Below are 16431 nucleotides of genomic sequence, written 5' to 3'. Positions count from 1 at the left end.
CTTCCGGTAGGATGGTTTTTGTTCAAACAATCCGAAATTGCATTCAATTTAGGGGCAAAAAATTTGAGGTACCCTCGATTCAGCAGGGAGCAGCGCTTCTGAGAAATCTTTGGGCTCTCGAACAGGAGAACACATAGATGGAAATCCATCACGTATGACTCCAGATTTCGTCTGATGGCTAACGTTGCTGTGGCGAGAATTGAGCCAACAATATAATTCATGACAACATTTCATGACGTCCACAACTCTTTTCGGTGGTGGCTCAGGGTGCGTTTGGAAAGGAATTTGTTTTAATGGGCTTACAGATCATATTATCCTCATTAGCGTAACCTTGACAGCGGTAAGGTAATGTGATTTGAAAGTTGCTACCCATCGAGTTAGCCATCGGTTTTTTATGTTAACAGACGATAATGTTCTTCCACTTTGGGCTCTCTGTTTTAGTCGAGCATTTTTGAACCTACAATTAGAAATTTTTGGCCATTGTCCTCTTCAACACTTTTTTGTGTCTCACTTTTAATTTTCTTTTACTGATTTTTCATCAGAATTTCGTTGGGTATTTGGATTGAAACGAACACATCGTATAGAATTGCATTTATTGATATTTAGTACACCTATAATTAACAATATACATTTATAATGATAGGGTTGGTAGCCTTTTTTACATGCGAAGTTTTGTACAGATAATTTTCTCTTCATCCTATTCCTGTTATTCCTAAAACGAAACAATACTCGATACGGATATTCGGAAGCAAAAGCACCTCGACCCTCGTCCGCCACTCGGACTATACATCGCTGCAAGTCTTCACGATAACGGATTTTCAAAAAGAATCACTGCAGTGTTATTGGCACTTTTCTCGTTTAAAAAAATGTACAATAGGTGGCTCTCGGTATGAAGGACAGTAATTTACAGTTATAACATTTCGATATCTTATAAAACAACAACTCCAATTTCTTCCTTATTTACAACCAATCATCGTTTTATAAAAATTTGAATGTGACGGAGATCGTATTTACAACATGGATAGGGATCTACTCTTCTACCGTTCTGAACGTGAGGGATTGGGGTTAAAATCGAATAACTTAAGTAACATTGCACATGTAATAGTTATAATTAGGAGGAAACTCAATTAGGGTCTAGTGAAACGATCCAGGAAACTTAACAAATAAAATATATAACACTTCATCATCATTTCAGGGCGTATAGGAAGGTAAATTTTCACCCTTCACTTTATCTCGTCATTTTAAAATTACCCTGTAAGTATTGGGCGAATCCGAGCCTATTTTCCGTTCTACCCTTTTGGACGTGACTCTTTCTGTCACCAAGATGCCTTAGGTTGTTTTTTTTTACAAATAATCATCTATGCTATGTACATTTTGTCGGTCTCAGTCTCTAGCCCTCTTGGCTAGAGCTTTCGCCAGCTACCAAACAAGACCCTCGTTCAACTGCTGCTGGTTGTCGGCGAATCCACCGGAAGTCATGAACTCTGGACTGCTACCCCTACCACCGTTCCCTTGCATCATCTGGTCGGGCGGTCCCTGCTGCATGAACTGCCCCTGTTCCCCCGGTATCCCCCCGAAATCGCCGCCCATGGGCATGGGACCATGATCCATCGGTCCTCCTGCAAGAAAAACTAGTTTTAGCGATTCGTACAGACACTTCTATCGATGATCTTCCACCTAACGCTCGTCGAGCGTGACACAAGGAAAAGTCAAAGAGACTCACCTCCCTGCCCGAAGGGCATGCCTTGTCCAGGTCCCCCGTTACCGGGATGATGTCCGGGGAAGAAGGGTGCGTCGTGGGGATGGAACGGCGGGCCTCCGTAGCCGAATTCGAATTTTCCGTCGAAATACGGAAAACCGGGCGGTCCGTCTTCTAAACCGCCCGGGGAGAGGTTCATCGGGAAACCCCTCATCTTGCGCGATCCTCCGAAGAACGGGCCTCTTCCCATGGACGTCAGCTGCTTCAGTCGTCTCTCTTTCGACCTCTTGTTCTGAAACCACACCTGGAACAAGCGAAAAAAACGTTAAAGCCGCGATAATCGAAGGTCAAATAAGATTGTGGGCCCAAGAAGAGAACCATGCCGAATACCCGTTATCTTAGATCGCCGATAAATGAGGTAGAAGTCGAGATTGACTGTATTTTCACGTAGGGAGAGTCTATTTTATTCGACATACTGTCGATCCACCCTCTTCGAACGATGGGGGAGAAAGGTAACAATGGAAAACGTATATTGTAACAAGTGGTGACACAAAGAGTCGTCGCCGACAGTGGCCTCGTCGCAGGTTCGCCCGTTATTACGAGGAATTATGATTTCATGTGCCATCTGTACACGAAATTGGAAAATTAGTCGGTTAGCCGACTCACCCCAGTATATAATTCTGGATTGCGGCGAGCTCGTCATATAAATATATTGGCTTGTTAGGTCAGAAGTCAACCCCGATGGGCTTTGTACGTACTATTGTTATTGTGCGAGTTTGTAGGGGGCGAATGAGGAAGTATGGGGGAGGATAACGTTAAAATTGATCAGATTCTTCGAACTTTTTATGGGTTTTCTTTCTCAACATTTGTAACAACACAAGGAATAAAGAAAAATTGTTTTCAGAAGCAATATTGTTCAACAAATAATGTGGAAAAATGATGAACGATCTAATAGATTATGCTTATTTCTGAATAAGAAGCAGGCAATTCATTCGATGTCAAACAACATTGTTTCGGTTAAATTGTGAGTTAATAATACTTTTTGGGCCAACAGAGGGAAGGAATTACTATTTCTGGATATCAGAGAGGAGTTAATCCTTATCAGTTTGCAATAATGGCTAACCTAAGTGAAGAGCGTGAAAGAATTCAGGTATTTCAGGAACTGCCGTAGAATTCTAGCTTAGAAATATGTAGGTAAATTGATTGACGACGTGTCGCGTCAATCAATTTACATATTTCTAGTCAAAGCTGTCGATTTGAAAATAGCTGAGATTCTTTGTCAGTAAGTTGTTTATGTATCTTTTTTTCAAATTACTCGAAAACGGCGCATTATACGAGAAAATATGAAGAATACTTTTATTTTATAAAACGTTCAAATATTCATTAGATAGCGTCAAACTTAGTTTCAAAGTTGGGTTCTTTGAATTTTTGGTATTTTCATGGTACGTAATGGTCACAATGAGAAAACTGGAAGACGTGGGTGATATCCTGTATTTGAAAAAGATTCAACAGATAAATGAAGAACTATATTCCGAAATTCATTTCATTCGATGAAACCGTTTGTGAGATAGAACTAAAAATACAATTTTTTATGGTTTTTCAACAGCCTGTATCTTTTAAACCGAGCCGATCTTAAGACTCTACTGTATTTGTACCATCCAAAGACTCAGTATATAAGCGACTTTTACAGAAATCGTCCCCGAATAAAAAATGTCACTGGAGTCCCACAAGGGTCTGTTCGTGGATCTTTTATTTTCTATTTTATCATTACATATCGCGTCTTTTGACTTGGAAGGATTTTCGTAGGTTCTCTCAATTCCGTTCAGTATAAACGGTTCGGATTTCTACATTCCAAAGCCCCCTCGATCGTCGGACGAGCGGCCAGCGGCCGAAAACGCGCCATAAAGAGAATTTATCGTCGATATTTTTTCTCGAAAAAACGTCAGTTTTCGTCGTACCGTAGTCCCATTCCCTCGGGATTTACGGCGGCCGTTTACGACCGTCCGGATAATTTACGGCGCGGACGCCGACCGTCGAAAAACGAAACGGGCGCGCTAATGCCGCGCGCGCAGCACACACACACACGAGGATTACCGGGCCGATTCATGGCCTTCCGAGTTCTACGAACGTCGGCGGTCGCAATAAACAAGTCACCTACGGCCCGTTAAAACGGACGGCGGTCCTTTTTTACATATATAAATATTATTTTTAATATCTGTTTTACGACTTTATAGATATTTTATACGTTCAGGTGTTAGGGAGACCGTAAGGACCGCTCGTCCGGACGGTCGGGTCGGTTTATGCCCGTTTCTCTCTCTCGCGGCGGAAAATATAAATGTCAGACGGACGGGAACTTATGGCCGGGATTTTTCCGCGAATCCGACAGAGAGTCCCGATCGTTAAACGCGACCTTGGGACGTACGAGATACGACCGAAGGACAACCGAAAATATGCCGAAATCGTCGACGGTTCTAAAAGTTGTTAGGGGGCGCCACATGACGATTTAGTCCGTTTCGAGCTCCGATAAGCGAGATCACCGGCTTCTTTTCCGTTTAAACGCAATTTTACTTAGCTCAAATACGAAAATAGAGAGGTTAAGTAACCATCTTCAACTCCAAGAAGTAATATATACGCCTCACACGTGGAAATGATCCATAACTCGCAGATTGTCTATCGGAACATTCATTAATCCCTAGTGATTTATGAGTCATTATTCACTGGTCTATTAAACTTTTTTTTTGTGTTCTAGTATAGAAAATTATCGCTTCTCTCTTGGTATAAAGTTAAGAGCGTCGTTTTTTAACCCTGAAAAGGATAATGAATTGTTTACACTCTTTATTTGACTCTCAAATGTTCTTCTTTTGTTGTTGTCGTCACAGCTTCAACGTTTCTTTACCGTTCATTACCAATGGTCCGTTCAAAAAACGAACGAAACGAGAAAGATCGATCAGCGCCGTCGAATTCTCTCATTTTCGACCTATAAGGTCATTAAAAATCCAGCTGGTACGGCAGAACAGAACGAATGCACGCCCGTCGGCCCTCTATTAATCACCGAACCTCCGGACCCATACTCCCACAAGTCCTAGCTTCCAGAACCGCCGGACCGTGAACTTATAGAAATTCCTAGAAAAACGAGATAAATGCGAGGGGTGGCGGTTCTGCGAGGCCGGCAGGCCGTCGTCGTCTCGCGCATTCCTTTATAATTACAGGTTGTTGCGGCCTCCTCCGATCAATCGTCTTGGTCTTGGGACCTTCCAGAGGGGTTCCTTTCAACCGGTTAATGATAGGGGCGCTAATGAACCGAGAATATAGTGATTTTTACGAATGTTTCACTTATTCGTGCCTCTCGGGGCTATTGCGTGTTTGAAATAAGGGGTCGCGCCGATGAATTAGTGGATGGAGGCGCTGAACCGTTGGGATAACCTGGAATTATGAGTAGGTGGTGATTAAACTCGCTAAATGAATATAAACAGACAGATACATCATGGATGATCATCGCTAAAGGTGAAAAGAATCGTATTTTTCGAGTAGTCTTATTCCTCAAGCCATCATTCCAGATGATCCAATTTCAGACATATGCATTTGACTTCCCTGTCAGCCGAAGAGACACGCTTTCAAACGAAAGTACTCTCCCTATTCATTCCGAGCATTCCAAAGTTAATTACCAATCCAGGAAGAATCCCTGAAATCCAGATTGCTCAGCTACTTCCCAAGCCAAAATGGGTGGCTGACGTTTCTTAATTGCATTTCTTTTCGGTCTTCGCGTCAGTTGTGGTAATTGGAACCACGAAAATAGTTTATGCAGAGAAATATGTACTATATGTGAAATGAATGGAGAGAACGTGATGAGGGTGACACAAATATTGGTTTCTCTACACTCGAGAACCATTGAGGGTGTATTTCAAGGGAACACCCTGTACAGACGAATCTGCAATCTCTTCCCTGACCGAGACACCACACTGTTAATTGCTTGTTTCGACTGAGTAGCATTCTGTTTCCGGATGTCCCAATTTGTCCCCTTTCCAAGTACATATTTCTAATATTACAAAAATGACGGAGAGAATAATAATAACAATTAAGAGCGATTTTGTCATTCTAACCGCGTTATCATTGAAATCTCCGGGTGCGATCCCATAATTTCCTATCATTGACTCAAGTAATGGGTACTAAAGAAGTCGGTGCCGTCATTGAAATGCACCACTACCGACGGTGCATTTTTCGAAGAACCGCGTCCAAGGTCTCTCCTATCCTGACCAGAACCTTGCACGCTGCTTCAAACCGTGAAACTTTGCGCGATTTTTTGCCTAGAATCGCCTTCACCTATTCACGCGGCCATTTTTTCACCGATAGGAGTGATCTTAAACGATCACGTACTCCGTTTATGCGGTCTCGAAACGACCTCCGGTTTTTTCTGGTACGGATTGTGTCGAACCGCACTTTCTATGACGAATTGTCACGTTTTTCTATGGTTTGGGTATATGGGACATGCGTTGTTTGACCGATGAGAAAAAAAGATACCTAGCGTTCGGATGGAAATGATGTCAGAGTGTGATTTTTCTGTCTTGGAAGTGAGACCATGCGTATAGTGAGAATAAAGAAAGAGTTGAAAGAAACAGGTAATGGAATGGCTTTGGAAAAGATTAAAAATGTATAATGAGAATGCACAAGAGTTTAAGAAACGCATATGTAAAAAAGTAAGGCAAAACATTTAGTGTCGATAGACAAGACTGATGCAATGATGGAGCGATTTTGCAAGGAACGTCAATAATCAACTTTTTCAGTATCGAATCATTCCCACAAGAACTCAAGATGAACTTCAAGGAGGAAATGAAGGCCAAGATATGTTCCATCACCTTCTCCAACAGTTAATTATCGAATCCATCATCTCAACGTCTCGAACGTCGCGGCGTCTTCAATTTAACTCCTGGCGCCGCCAGTTCTTCACGCGTCGTTCCTCGACAGATGGGACCTCACAACGTACCCGAGTCTGGATTGTATCGAAACCATCGGGGACTAACCACACACCAAGACGCGGGTCGGTTAGAATGGGAGCCGACGTCGTCGTAAAGAAAACGCAGCACTTGCCGAATGGCATTCGAATCTACATTTGCGACTTTCAAACTTGTCGGCGATGCCGGGGTAATTGGAGTATTTGCATAAGCGATTTAGCCGGAGAGCGTTTTTTTTTTTGTTGTGGCTTCAGTTAGAAGACCCGGCCGGCAAGAAATCATTTCTTGCCGGTGGATGCTAAATTATGGTCCTTAGAGGCGGATAGTTCAAAGCAAACTAGACTAGGTGGTTTTCGAGTGATGATACAACATCACAGTATGTGACACTCTGCAAACGTACCATTGTGCCAATTATATCTCACATTTATGGGTGATAAGGCCATGTACAGAGGTTTAATAAACCCTGGTTGTGTACAATGTTGGCCCGTATGTTCAGAATGTAAATTTTCGAGCCAAATCACGACGGAATAAATGTGGATTGGAACGTCAACGGAACCCCAGCACATTTGGAACGCGTTCCCGGTCCGTATTTCATGTTAACTTGAGCGAGTCGTCTAGGTGTGGTCCGCTCATCTGCCGAACGGGTTACGTCTCGAAAATAACGCCGAAATATCCGGCATTTAATGGGCCGAGACTAACCGTAGTCGTGATTAGGAAAAGCTGCGTGGAAATCATGTGAACGGGCGGATTTCGAAGCACAAACGGGTTGGCGACAGATATGTAGTGGGACAAATTGGGTATTCATGAGCCACGAAATGTAGCCTATAAAAAATTGTCGAGAACACTTTCATCCAAGTCGTTTTTCTTTGACCCTCGCACTTTCTGCTGCCTCAGCTGTCTCTATGGCTAACTGGGCCTTATGTCACTTTTAGTTTTATTGTTCAGATGTTTGCTTTGCTCGTTTGTTAGCTAGTTTTCGATCTTTGTCTTATTGTTTGAATTTGCCTAACCTGATGTTGTTAAACATTGTTGTTGGGATTTCAACCTCTTCAGATATCATCCGAATTTATCGCCTCTCGGGAGCAGCTTCCACGTCCCCTTCTTTATGTACGAATATAATTCTTCCCAGTCCCGAACACAAAGAGCCCACCTTAATTTAGTCTTAACTCATCGCGAAGAATCGACACAAAAGTCTCTACCCATAAACCAGGCGTAACATGCCTCATAAACACCCCCCTAATGGATTTTCCGACCCGGTCCTCGTAACCCGTCACGTCCACAAAAGATCTAACCCACGAATCTTAACCAGACGCATTACCAGTCGTTCTCCATTCTTTCCCGCCGCCCGCGTGTTTATACGAGGTCGTACACGACCCCCGGGGGGGCTTTGTGGTGCCGACGCGCTGCGCGGCACCCCGTCGCTCGCCAACCCGGGCATTTTCGACCCGAAGGCCCCGTTCCGAAGCGCTCGGATGGATAAAACGCCGAAAACCACGAGAATTGGACCTAATTTCGAATCGACGGTTACTGATGAGTAATATCTGGACTTGAGCGCCACCTGTTGGTCACGATCAAATTTGCGAGCATTTTTCGTTACTCTTACCTGTATGACCCTCATGGGTAGTCCTGTTTCCTTGGCCAGCTGCTCCCGTATGTGTCTGGTGGGTTTGGGAGTCTGGGAGAAGGCCGTTTTCAAGATTTCTAGTTGTTTGGCCTTTATCGTGGTTCTAGGCCCTCTTCTTTTGGAGCCAGCTCCGCTGTCGTCTGGGCTCTTGTTCTCCGTTTGGGAATCCCTGGTTTCTGGGTCTCCATCTAGGGAGTTCTGGTCTTCGGAATCATCCTGGCCAGTTTTCGAGTCCTAGAAGGAAGAGGAAGAGATGAGTTTAATTGCTAGAATTGAAATTAGGGACTAGATGATGAAATAATACATGGAGTGATAGTTTAGTGATGATGTCCCTCTGTTTAAAATGAGCAAACGTCCAAAAAAGTATCTGACGCCCACTGCCGTGTTACATTCTTTCATAAAGACCTTGTACTTTCGGAATTTTCCTTTCATTTTCCGTTGCAACAACGTGACCTAGTGATGGACAAGCGTAGGAAATCCCAGAGAAGTTGAAGTCATCTAAACACAACTGTAAACCATTTTCGAGATCATTGTCCCTCGTCAGTACAGTGCAGCGTTAGATACCTCAACTGCCACAATCTGCATTAGCTAGAGTTACTTCAATATTCTACGGAAAATAGGAAGATCTTGGCAAACGAACCTAACTTAAGTCAATTCGCGGCCAGCATCTGCCTATATCGCGGAACAGCGCGCGCGCATCCATAAGGTGTTTCGTACACGTCTGATGAATGGCCTGTCGCCCGAATTTCGGCCGTTACGCCCCTGGCGATTGTGTTTTACGTTCCGTCTGGCCTTATTTTATGTATTTTTTTTTTCGCTTCAAATCGGGGCGAGCTTTGTAACCATACGTACGTTTGTGTGAACCGATCGAATTTCTGTCACGGTTCCCGTTTATGATTTATACCCGGTATATACGACCGATCGAATTTTGCGGCGGGAGGCCCATAGAAAGGACCGGGGGTCGTGATATATGGGGTGTCCCGTTTCAGGAGAGGGACTTTTGGCAAGTGGGCGATTGTTTCGAGCGAAGGAGTCAGTGATTTGGTTTTAAATGACACGAATACTCGTATGTAAGTCGAGGAATTGATAGCGAAGTGATCTAATGGCGTCGATTCGGATTGTATTGGTGGCCAGTTGATACGCCCGGTTGTTGGGACCCAGATAGTGATCATTTCATCATGATTCAAAAGAAAATTTGTATAAGGACGTCGATCCACATCCATAATCTCACCTGTCCGATAGATCCACTTATGTCAGAGTGCGGTAAGGAATTGTTGTTGGTCTCTCCTGGCGCTGGCGGCAGATTCCCGTGGATGGACGTGTGATGTTTCAATATCGAGGAGGCTGTGCTGTTGTCGTCGTCGTCCTCGTCTTCTGACGCGGATCCCATCAACGAATCTGAAAAAGAAAGAGATCTTTAGGATTTTTTGCAACGAATAAGAAGAGGGATGGTTGGAGAGGCTGCAGTTTTCCTAAGAAACACCTAGAGAAGTGCGAGCCCTCTGTATTTTTGGACCATAACATTAAACTGCTCTCCAAAGTCGTACAGATGTACTGGATGTTTTAGAAGGGGCATGTTAGCCAGCCTCAAGAACTGTGGTCAACTGAAGTCGAAATGTTTCCACCACGAACACGCGGTCCACTTTCGTGGCTGGGAAGCGAACACCTGACGCGTCGTCCACCGTGGGAACCGACCCTTACGCCGGACGGACGTCTCGGCTAGGATGACGGATCTCCGAAAGGGTGTCGATGGGGGGACACGGCAACAATTAAACATATAGTTCCTTCCACAGATCGAAATCAATTAATTACGATGCCCATTCTGATCGTAAACGAACCATTGTCTGTGATTCGTCACGGCCTCGACCGCAATTAAAGTTATGTTATGATTATTGTTCGCCTACGTCTCTCGTATGGTCGCGCGGTAGCAGCTCTGCGAGATCTTGATCGGGCCGGGACGCCACGGTGTGAAGATGGCTTAATTATACCGCCGCGTTATGGGAGCAAAAGATGTGTTATCGGCGCGATGGAAAATTACGAGATTAGAGGTTTTACAAATTGGTTTTTTGTTTGATGAGGAATTGAATCAGATACGAGAATTTTCTGTGCTTGGGTTATACAGAGTGAATATTTCAAGTATGTCTTTCGTCTCAGTTTCAACCCCTTGTGCTAAGTTTCGAATCTTTCCGAGAAGGTTCCTGTAAATATAGGTGTTCCGCTAAATGGGCATAATGGGTTGAGCGATGTCAGGGAGATAATACCAGTAATTTCTCACCGAAAATAGTTAGACCATGTCACTGGCGTGTCGTAATTTAGTAAAGAGTATCGAGGGTAGTTTAATGATGGATGCGGTACCCCGAACCCTGATAATGACTATCATTTAAGCCTTTGCCGAGGTGTGGAACGTCACCATGTCATATATTATAGAGTAAATCCGAAATATTATCGACTTCATTCTCCTGCAAACACGTTTGAGTCAATCTCACGAATAAATTCCGATAGAAGAACTTTGTGAAAATGATTCCACCAAGGGGAACCACAGTATACAACTGAAAAATCACAAATTCCACCCAGTTTGCACCTGCCTGGACGCCACACGTCGTATAATCAATGTCATGTAAAGCGGACGTAAACCATTGCAGATGAACCGTGACCACCCATGGCGGGCAAATTTTTTCATCGTCGATAAACGGTTAGAGTCGGTCCGGATCTTAGAGAGAGGAAGGTCTTGTTGCAGTTTTTCCTTTTTTTTTCGCTTCGCGTAGTTCCAGTTTCAGCTCGATACGATGATCCTCTTTAATATTCACGCAGCGGCTTCGGATGAATTTATATGGCATCATTATTGTGCTCGAGCGTTTGAGCTGAATCTGGATATTTCGTCTAGTATGAAGCAACGTAACTGAAGACTTCTGTAGTAATTAAATTGAACCCAAAACCAAAGAATAAACTGTGTAAGAAGAAAAACTTGATAACAGAGCTTGAAAATGTTGGTGCTCTATACGTTTGAGAATCCGTTAATCTGACCCTGAGTAAACTTCGCTTCTACCATTGGAAAAAGTTAATGGGACGACTAATTCCTCTTGGTAGCATCCGTCGAAAGAAAAAACAACATTAATCGAAGATTTACGAGCACCGAAAAGGTTTCACAAGTAGTAACATCAAAACGCGAGTTCCGCAAAATCTACTCTGTCACCGTTATGCCATGTTATGTCCATCAGGTGTTGATGGAGATTATTCTGCAAAATATGGCAGATTAACTGCGTCATCCTAAATTTAATGGACACTGCGAAGTTTGTGACATCATCTGTAGCGGAATTTATCTTTTTAACATGGGAGAAGTACCATTGGACCAAATTTCTTGGCCTTTGGACAACACCATGACTTCAAAGCGTCTTCCCTGCTCTGTATCCTCAATCTTCGTCGTCATTTTAGGAAGTTCTGTATCTTCCAATTCGAAATCAAGTTAGTCTTGTACATATATTTTAACAAGAGATGTTTGAGGTCAAAAGAAGTTTACCTCCAGCAGGGTTGAAGGAAATTTTGTTGTCATTATAGTGTTCTGTGGTTGTCAACTTGGCGAAGAACATGAACATTGTACTTGTACTCACGCCATCTAAGTAATCGTGAGATATATCGACAGGATGTGTATCTCTGGCATTTTCTGCAGTTCTAGCCTGGTGAAGAAGTGTTCCTCCTTCTCGGCCAGACTGGTCGTCGTCGCCTTACGTCAAATCGTAAAATAGGATCCGCGTAGTACCTACCTCGCCAATTATCCGGGTACGAGCCGCCAGGACCGCATGGGGTCCACGTTAAAACAGACCCCAATTAGCGCGTCTCCCGCCGTGAGCCAGTCCCCCCCTCGCGGAGACCCTCAGGGGTCAGTTCGCGACCCTCGCGGATTCAGAACGGGCGCTAATTGGGCGGGAGTTTCGGGAAAGTGAGAGAAGACTTGTGAGCGAGGCTTTAGGGTGAGTCGTGCACCTTGCTCTGGCTATAAACAATCGTGTCGAACCTGCTCGGTCGTGGAGGATGACAAAACGATCATAACCCATATTTGTGAATGGATTTTTCCCCTCATCCATGAAAGAAACCAAAAAAATTTAAAAATCTACTAGAAACGTATTCATTTCTATTTCGTAACCGCGTTACTCAAGTCAAGTCGACCTTTAACATTTCGTGCCGGCTCGTTTATCGACATCTGTGTTATTTACAAGGTTGCCAACTGAAGAACTGCCTCCCCACCACCCCCGTTCTCATATTATTACCAAAGTAATTATTACGAATGGTTGAAAAGAAGGATTTATATGAAAGTTAGGCCTCGACAATCCATTACTTATAACGGAATGCTCTCCAGTTCCTCATGTATCGTTAGCGATAAAAAAACAAACATTCTCTCCCAGTATTAATAATGATGATGACCGCATGGTACCGTGACAAATGACGGCCAGTATATTTGGCCATTTCTCAAACACCTGACAATCGAAGCGGTCCTCTTTGTGGGTACAGCGTGCGCCTCGCTTCGCCATTGTTCGCGGGGAGATGAAAAAAATACGTTGTTGATGATGGGGTATGACAAATTGATTTTTTTTCACGAGAGTGTATGTGGGAATCTTGTGGGACTCGATGGTTTCGTTTTTGAAGAAGTGGAAGATTTATAGGTGGGTATTTCGTGGTGTTATCGGTTATTTGCAGATAGAAAACTTTTGGTGCTGTTAAGAAGCCGCCTATACTGTCTGATTTGACTACCCTCGAACACTAACAGTCAAGATTTTGACAATTTTTGTAGGAACAACTTCAAACATCGATAAACGACCTATACCCACATGAAAGACGAATCAATTCCGTTCGATGTCAGTTGCCGATGTCATTTACCCCGTGCTGACATTGAGACCTCTCATTTCTATGACCGGTATTTAAATACCGTCGACGATCTTCTACCTGGTCGAAACGACAACTCACGGATGGCCAAATTATAAGCTGGCCGCGGACCCCGGAGACGCAAATTCGTATCATTTTCACCTCTAATGGCCTCCGTACACACCCCTTCTTACCTAAGGCAGAACGTCGACCACTATACTTAAGGAATCCCTGGAGGTACGCCACGCCGTATAATTTTCTTGTTTACATAATACTCGGCGTTGTTTGTTTGACGTTTCGTCACGGTTTTTTATCATTTTTATTTCGATTCGCTTCATAAAACGACCTGGAAATGCAGATATGGTTTGTCGTCTCATCAACATCATAAAAAATCGTACGTAATTAACTAATCGTCGAGATTGTTAACGTAAAAACGCAGTTGGCGTGAGACGTGTTCCTTATCATCATCACGTATCTAGCGTGCCGTGACTGTATGTCATAAACGTCAGTTTAAAGCCCCGATATAACCTAATCAAAACGTTTGTTCGACTAATGAGTTTCAAGGTTACCCAGAAGGTAAACAATCATTTCTATGCTCTTTCTGCCAAACAGTCTGAATCATTCCATCTTTTTATTATTGTGATCCTTTCAGAACCCAATTCGATGACCCGAAATCGTCATCCACTTCACAGTGTGACGGCCCTAATGTTGAGAACAGAGAACGGGATCGGACCATTTTTTCCGAGCGTTGTCGTAATTACTCCAAAGGCGCATAGAGGAACGTCCATAAAATTAGCATTTCAGTGGTTCGCCGCCTCCTCGAAGTGCCTCGTTAAATATTTATAAGCATAAGATTCCCTCTTCACGAATGTTATGAAAAATGATCGTTCCCTCTGTTTTTACCACGCTTCGTTAACGTCCCGATGTCGGGCCGTAAAAATAACCTCCAGTCTTGGACCTTTCGAGTCGGGATTCGATGTTTCATCGATACACGGTTAAATCCGCCCCGAAAATCTGATTTTCTAATAAAAAAACGGTGGGGTTCGCATCCGGCGGTCGCGAAGGCCACCAGATCGATTTTCCTCGGAAAAACTGTTTATGGAGACGCGAAGCAAAGTCCAGATGACAACTCGAGCATGTTTGTTCTTCTCTCGATGTGAAACCTCTGTCGTTCCGCTCAGAAAAGGATACGTCAAAGTCGGACGTCGCTTTTGAATGGACCTGACGTTATTTTGACGTCCGGCTGGACGTTTGTCAGTCGTATACGTTCCGATGCTGTCATAAAATCTCCGACAGCGAGGAATCGTACAGTGGACCGAGTGTGCGATCGAAGGAAAGAGGCGTAAAGAGATTAGATACAGATACACTAAGTGACATAGAAATGAGAAGGACCGTGGAGCTCCATCCACTCGGCAAGTTCGAACAGAAGTTTCGTTTAGTGGAAGAGCAAGAAGGACTATCAAGTGATGTTGAAGAAAGTCGAAACTCACACTAGTCGCGGCCTCTGGGGTCACAAGCCCGAAAGACTGCATGAAAAGCTACAGCTTGTGAAAGTCTGAAGCAAATCAAGAAAGAAAGATAGCAGAATAGACCATAAGGAAGTACATTGTTATCTACTATATTGAACCTAAATGTAGCAGCCTAACTCAAGGATTTCCAGTACCAAACTCGATGCCCTTTATCGTAGACTAATGGGCCTGAAGTTGAGCCTAAATTTCACCAGTAACGCTCGTTTTAAACGATATTTGAGCATCTACCCGACGAAGTCCGAAATAAAACTCTCGTTCCGCCTCATCGGCCGCGCTTTCTAGCCACAAGCAGCTCGAGCATTGTTCTCTTGGTCGACTGCCTGGCCGCAAGGCCCGCTCGACAGGCTTGACTGACGTCGTGACACCGCTGCAGTCCACGGAAGACGCGGTCGAATTGTTTCGGACGAGGGTCTAAGGTCGGGACCTCCTAGCCATGCCATTTCTGACGTCGCCGCGGGCACGTCCCGACGCCGACCGTTGCCGTTGGAAACGGACGCCTCTCTCGCACTTTTGGGGTTATTCTGATGAAGTCGACGTTCCAAATGGACCAGACAATGAAGGAATTAGAAATACGAAGAACCTGAAACACTGAACATCAACCTCGACTACTTCGGATACCGTCGGCGGAACGTGACAAGCGCCGGTTCGCACGATCTACCACGTCCGCGAAATCCATTTCCTTATCGGATCGATTGGTCAGGCCTTCGCTTCTCGCCGATCCGAATCCCATTGACGATCCGTCACGGCATCTTTGTTGCGTCACACGCGTTTCTTTTGTCTATATCGACCGCGGATGGCCGTCTTGATCGATAGGCGCTAGAGGGACGGCGTTGCCTCATTGTTTGCAGGAACAGAGCAGGCTCGATTTGGGAGGCGTTGAAAAGACTCACAAGTTGAAAAATGTTGGTGGAATTCCACTTCGGTTCCTCATTCCTGATAGGGAAACACTTAGATCTAGGCATCTGGGTATTATCCCTTTAGAGGTGAAAAAACGTAAAAAAAACGTTGAATTTTCGGGTAGTACCTGATAATTTTTATCGTTTGAAAAATGTTGTGAGGTACTAGGTTCAAGTTTTATAAAAATATTACCACCCCACGGTAATTATAAGTTTCTTACACCCATAAAACATTCCCTCTGTGATGAAAATTCAACATTTCAATTTCGTTGCTGATCAACGACTTATTAACGCTTATGTTTCTTTTCAAATACTAGGTACTAGAATTAAACGTTGGATTCCATAATTTGACTAGCATTGATATCGATTGAATCTACAAAGATTCGTCATATATTTGAATTGACATAACTAACTGGTAACTAACTAACGTTATAAAAACTATAACTCAGTAACGTTGCGAAAACGTATCTACAATAGAAGCGCAGGACCATCGCTTTTAAATCGATCTTTTAGATTAACTGTCTAAAACGATCAAAAAACGTTTAAAAAATACGTGCAATGATACGTTTGATCAACGTTGTTAGAATTAAGGTTCTACGCAAGGTTGTCCAGTAGTTTCGCAGCGGAAAAATCGCATCAATAGTAACCAAAATTTGGAATTGCCTCTAGAGAAGATCTGCTACGAATAGAAATTTGGCATAACGTTGGTAAAATCTCTGGAAATACCTTCCATATTCGTGTGTAAACCAACTGGTTGAATCATAAACGTGAAATCAACGAATGGTTGAATATACGTTACAAAATTCAAGAAGATACTTAAAATCAACGTTCCGTACCAAAAATAAAACGTTTAATTCACGTTTGTGAGTTCTGTAAG

General features: G+C 43.6%; 1 protein-coding gene across 4 annotated transcripts in view; it reads right to left on the bottom strand.

Moving 5' to 3' along the window:
- Nucleotides 1-576: 576 nt before the first annotated feature.
- The window catches only part of LOC123320245 (LIM/homeobox protein Lhx5), a 37196-nt gene continuing 21341 nt past the window's right edge, over nucleotides 577-16431 (bottom strand). For all 4 annotated transcript variants that reach the window (XM_044907500.1, XM_044907501.1, XM_044907499.1 and 1 more), the window contains 4 exons: nucleotides 9504-9670; nucleotides 8252-8506; nucleotides 1724-2003; nucleotides 577-1619 (listed from right to left, as the gene is read on the bottom strand). In XM_044907500.1, the coding sequence (XP_044763435.1) occupies nucleotides 1420-1619; nucleotides 1724-2003; nucleotides 8252-8506; nucleotides 9504-9670 (902 nt within the window). In that variant the 3' untranslated portion in view covers nucleotides 577-1419. The remainder of the gene's footprint in view (nucleotides 1620-1723; nucleotides 2004-8251; nucleotides 8507-9503; nucleotides 9671-16431) is intronic.

The sequence above is a fragment of the Coccinella septempunctata genome, chromosome 9 (genome assembly GCF_907165205.1).
Source record: "Coccinella septempunctata chromosome 9, icCocSept1.1, whole genome shotgun sequence".
NCBI classification, from domain to species: domain Eukaryota; kingdom Metazoa; phylum Arthropoda; class Insecta; order Coleoptera; family Coccinellidae; genus Coccinella; species Coccinella septempunctata.
Note: the sequence above shows the minus strand (reverse complement) of the source record. Positions and strands in the feature narration are given on the sequence as shown.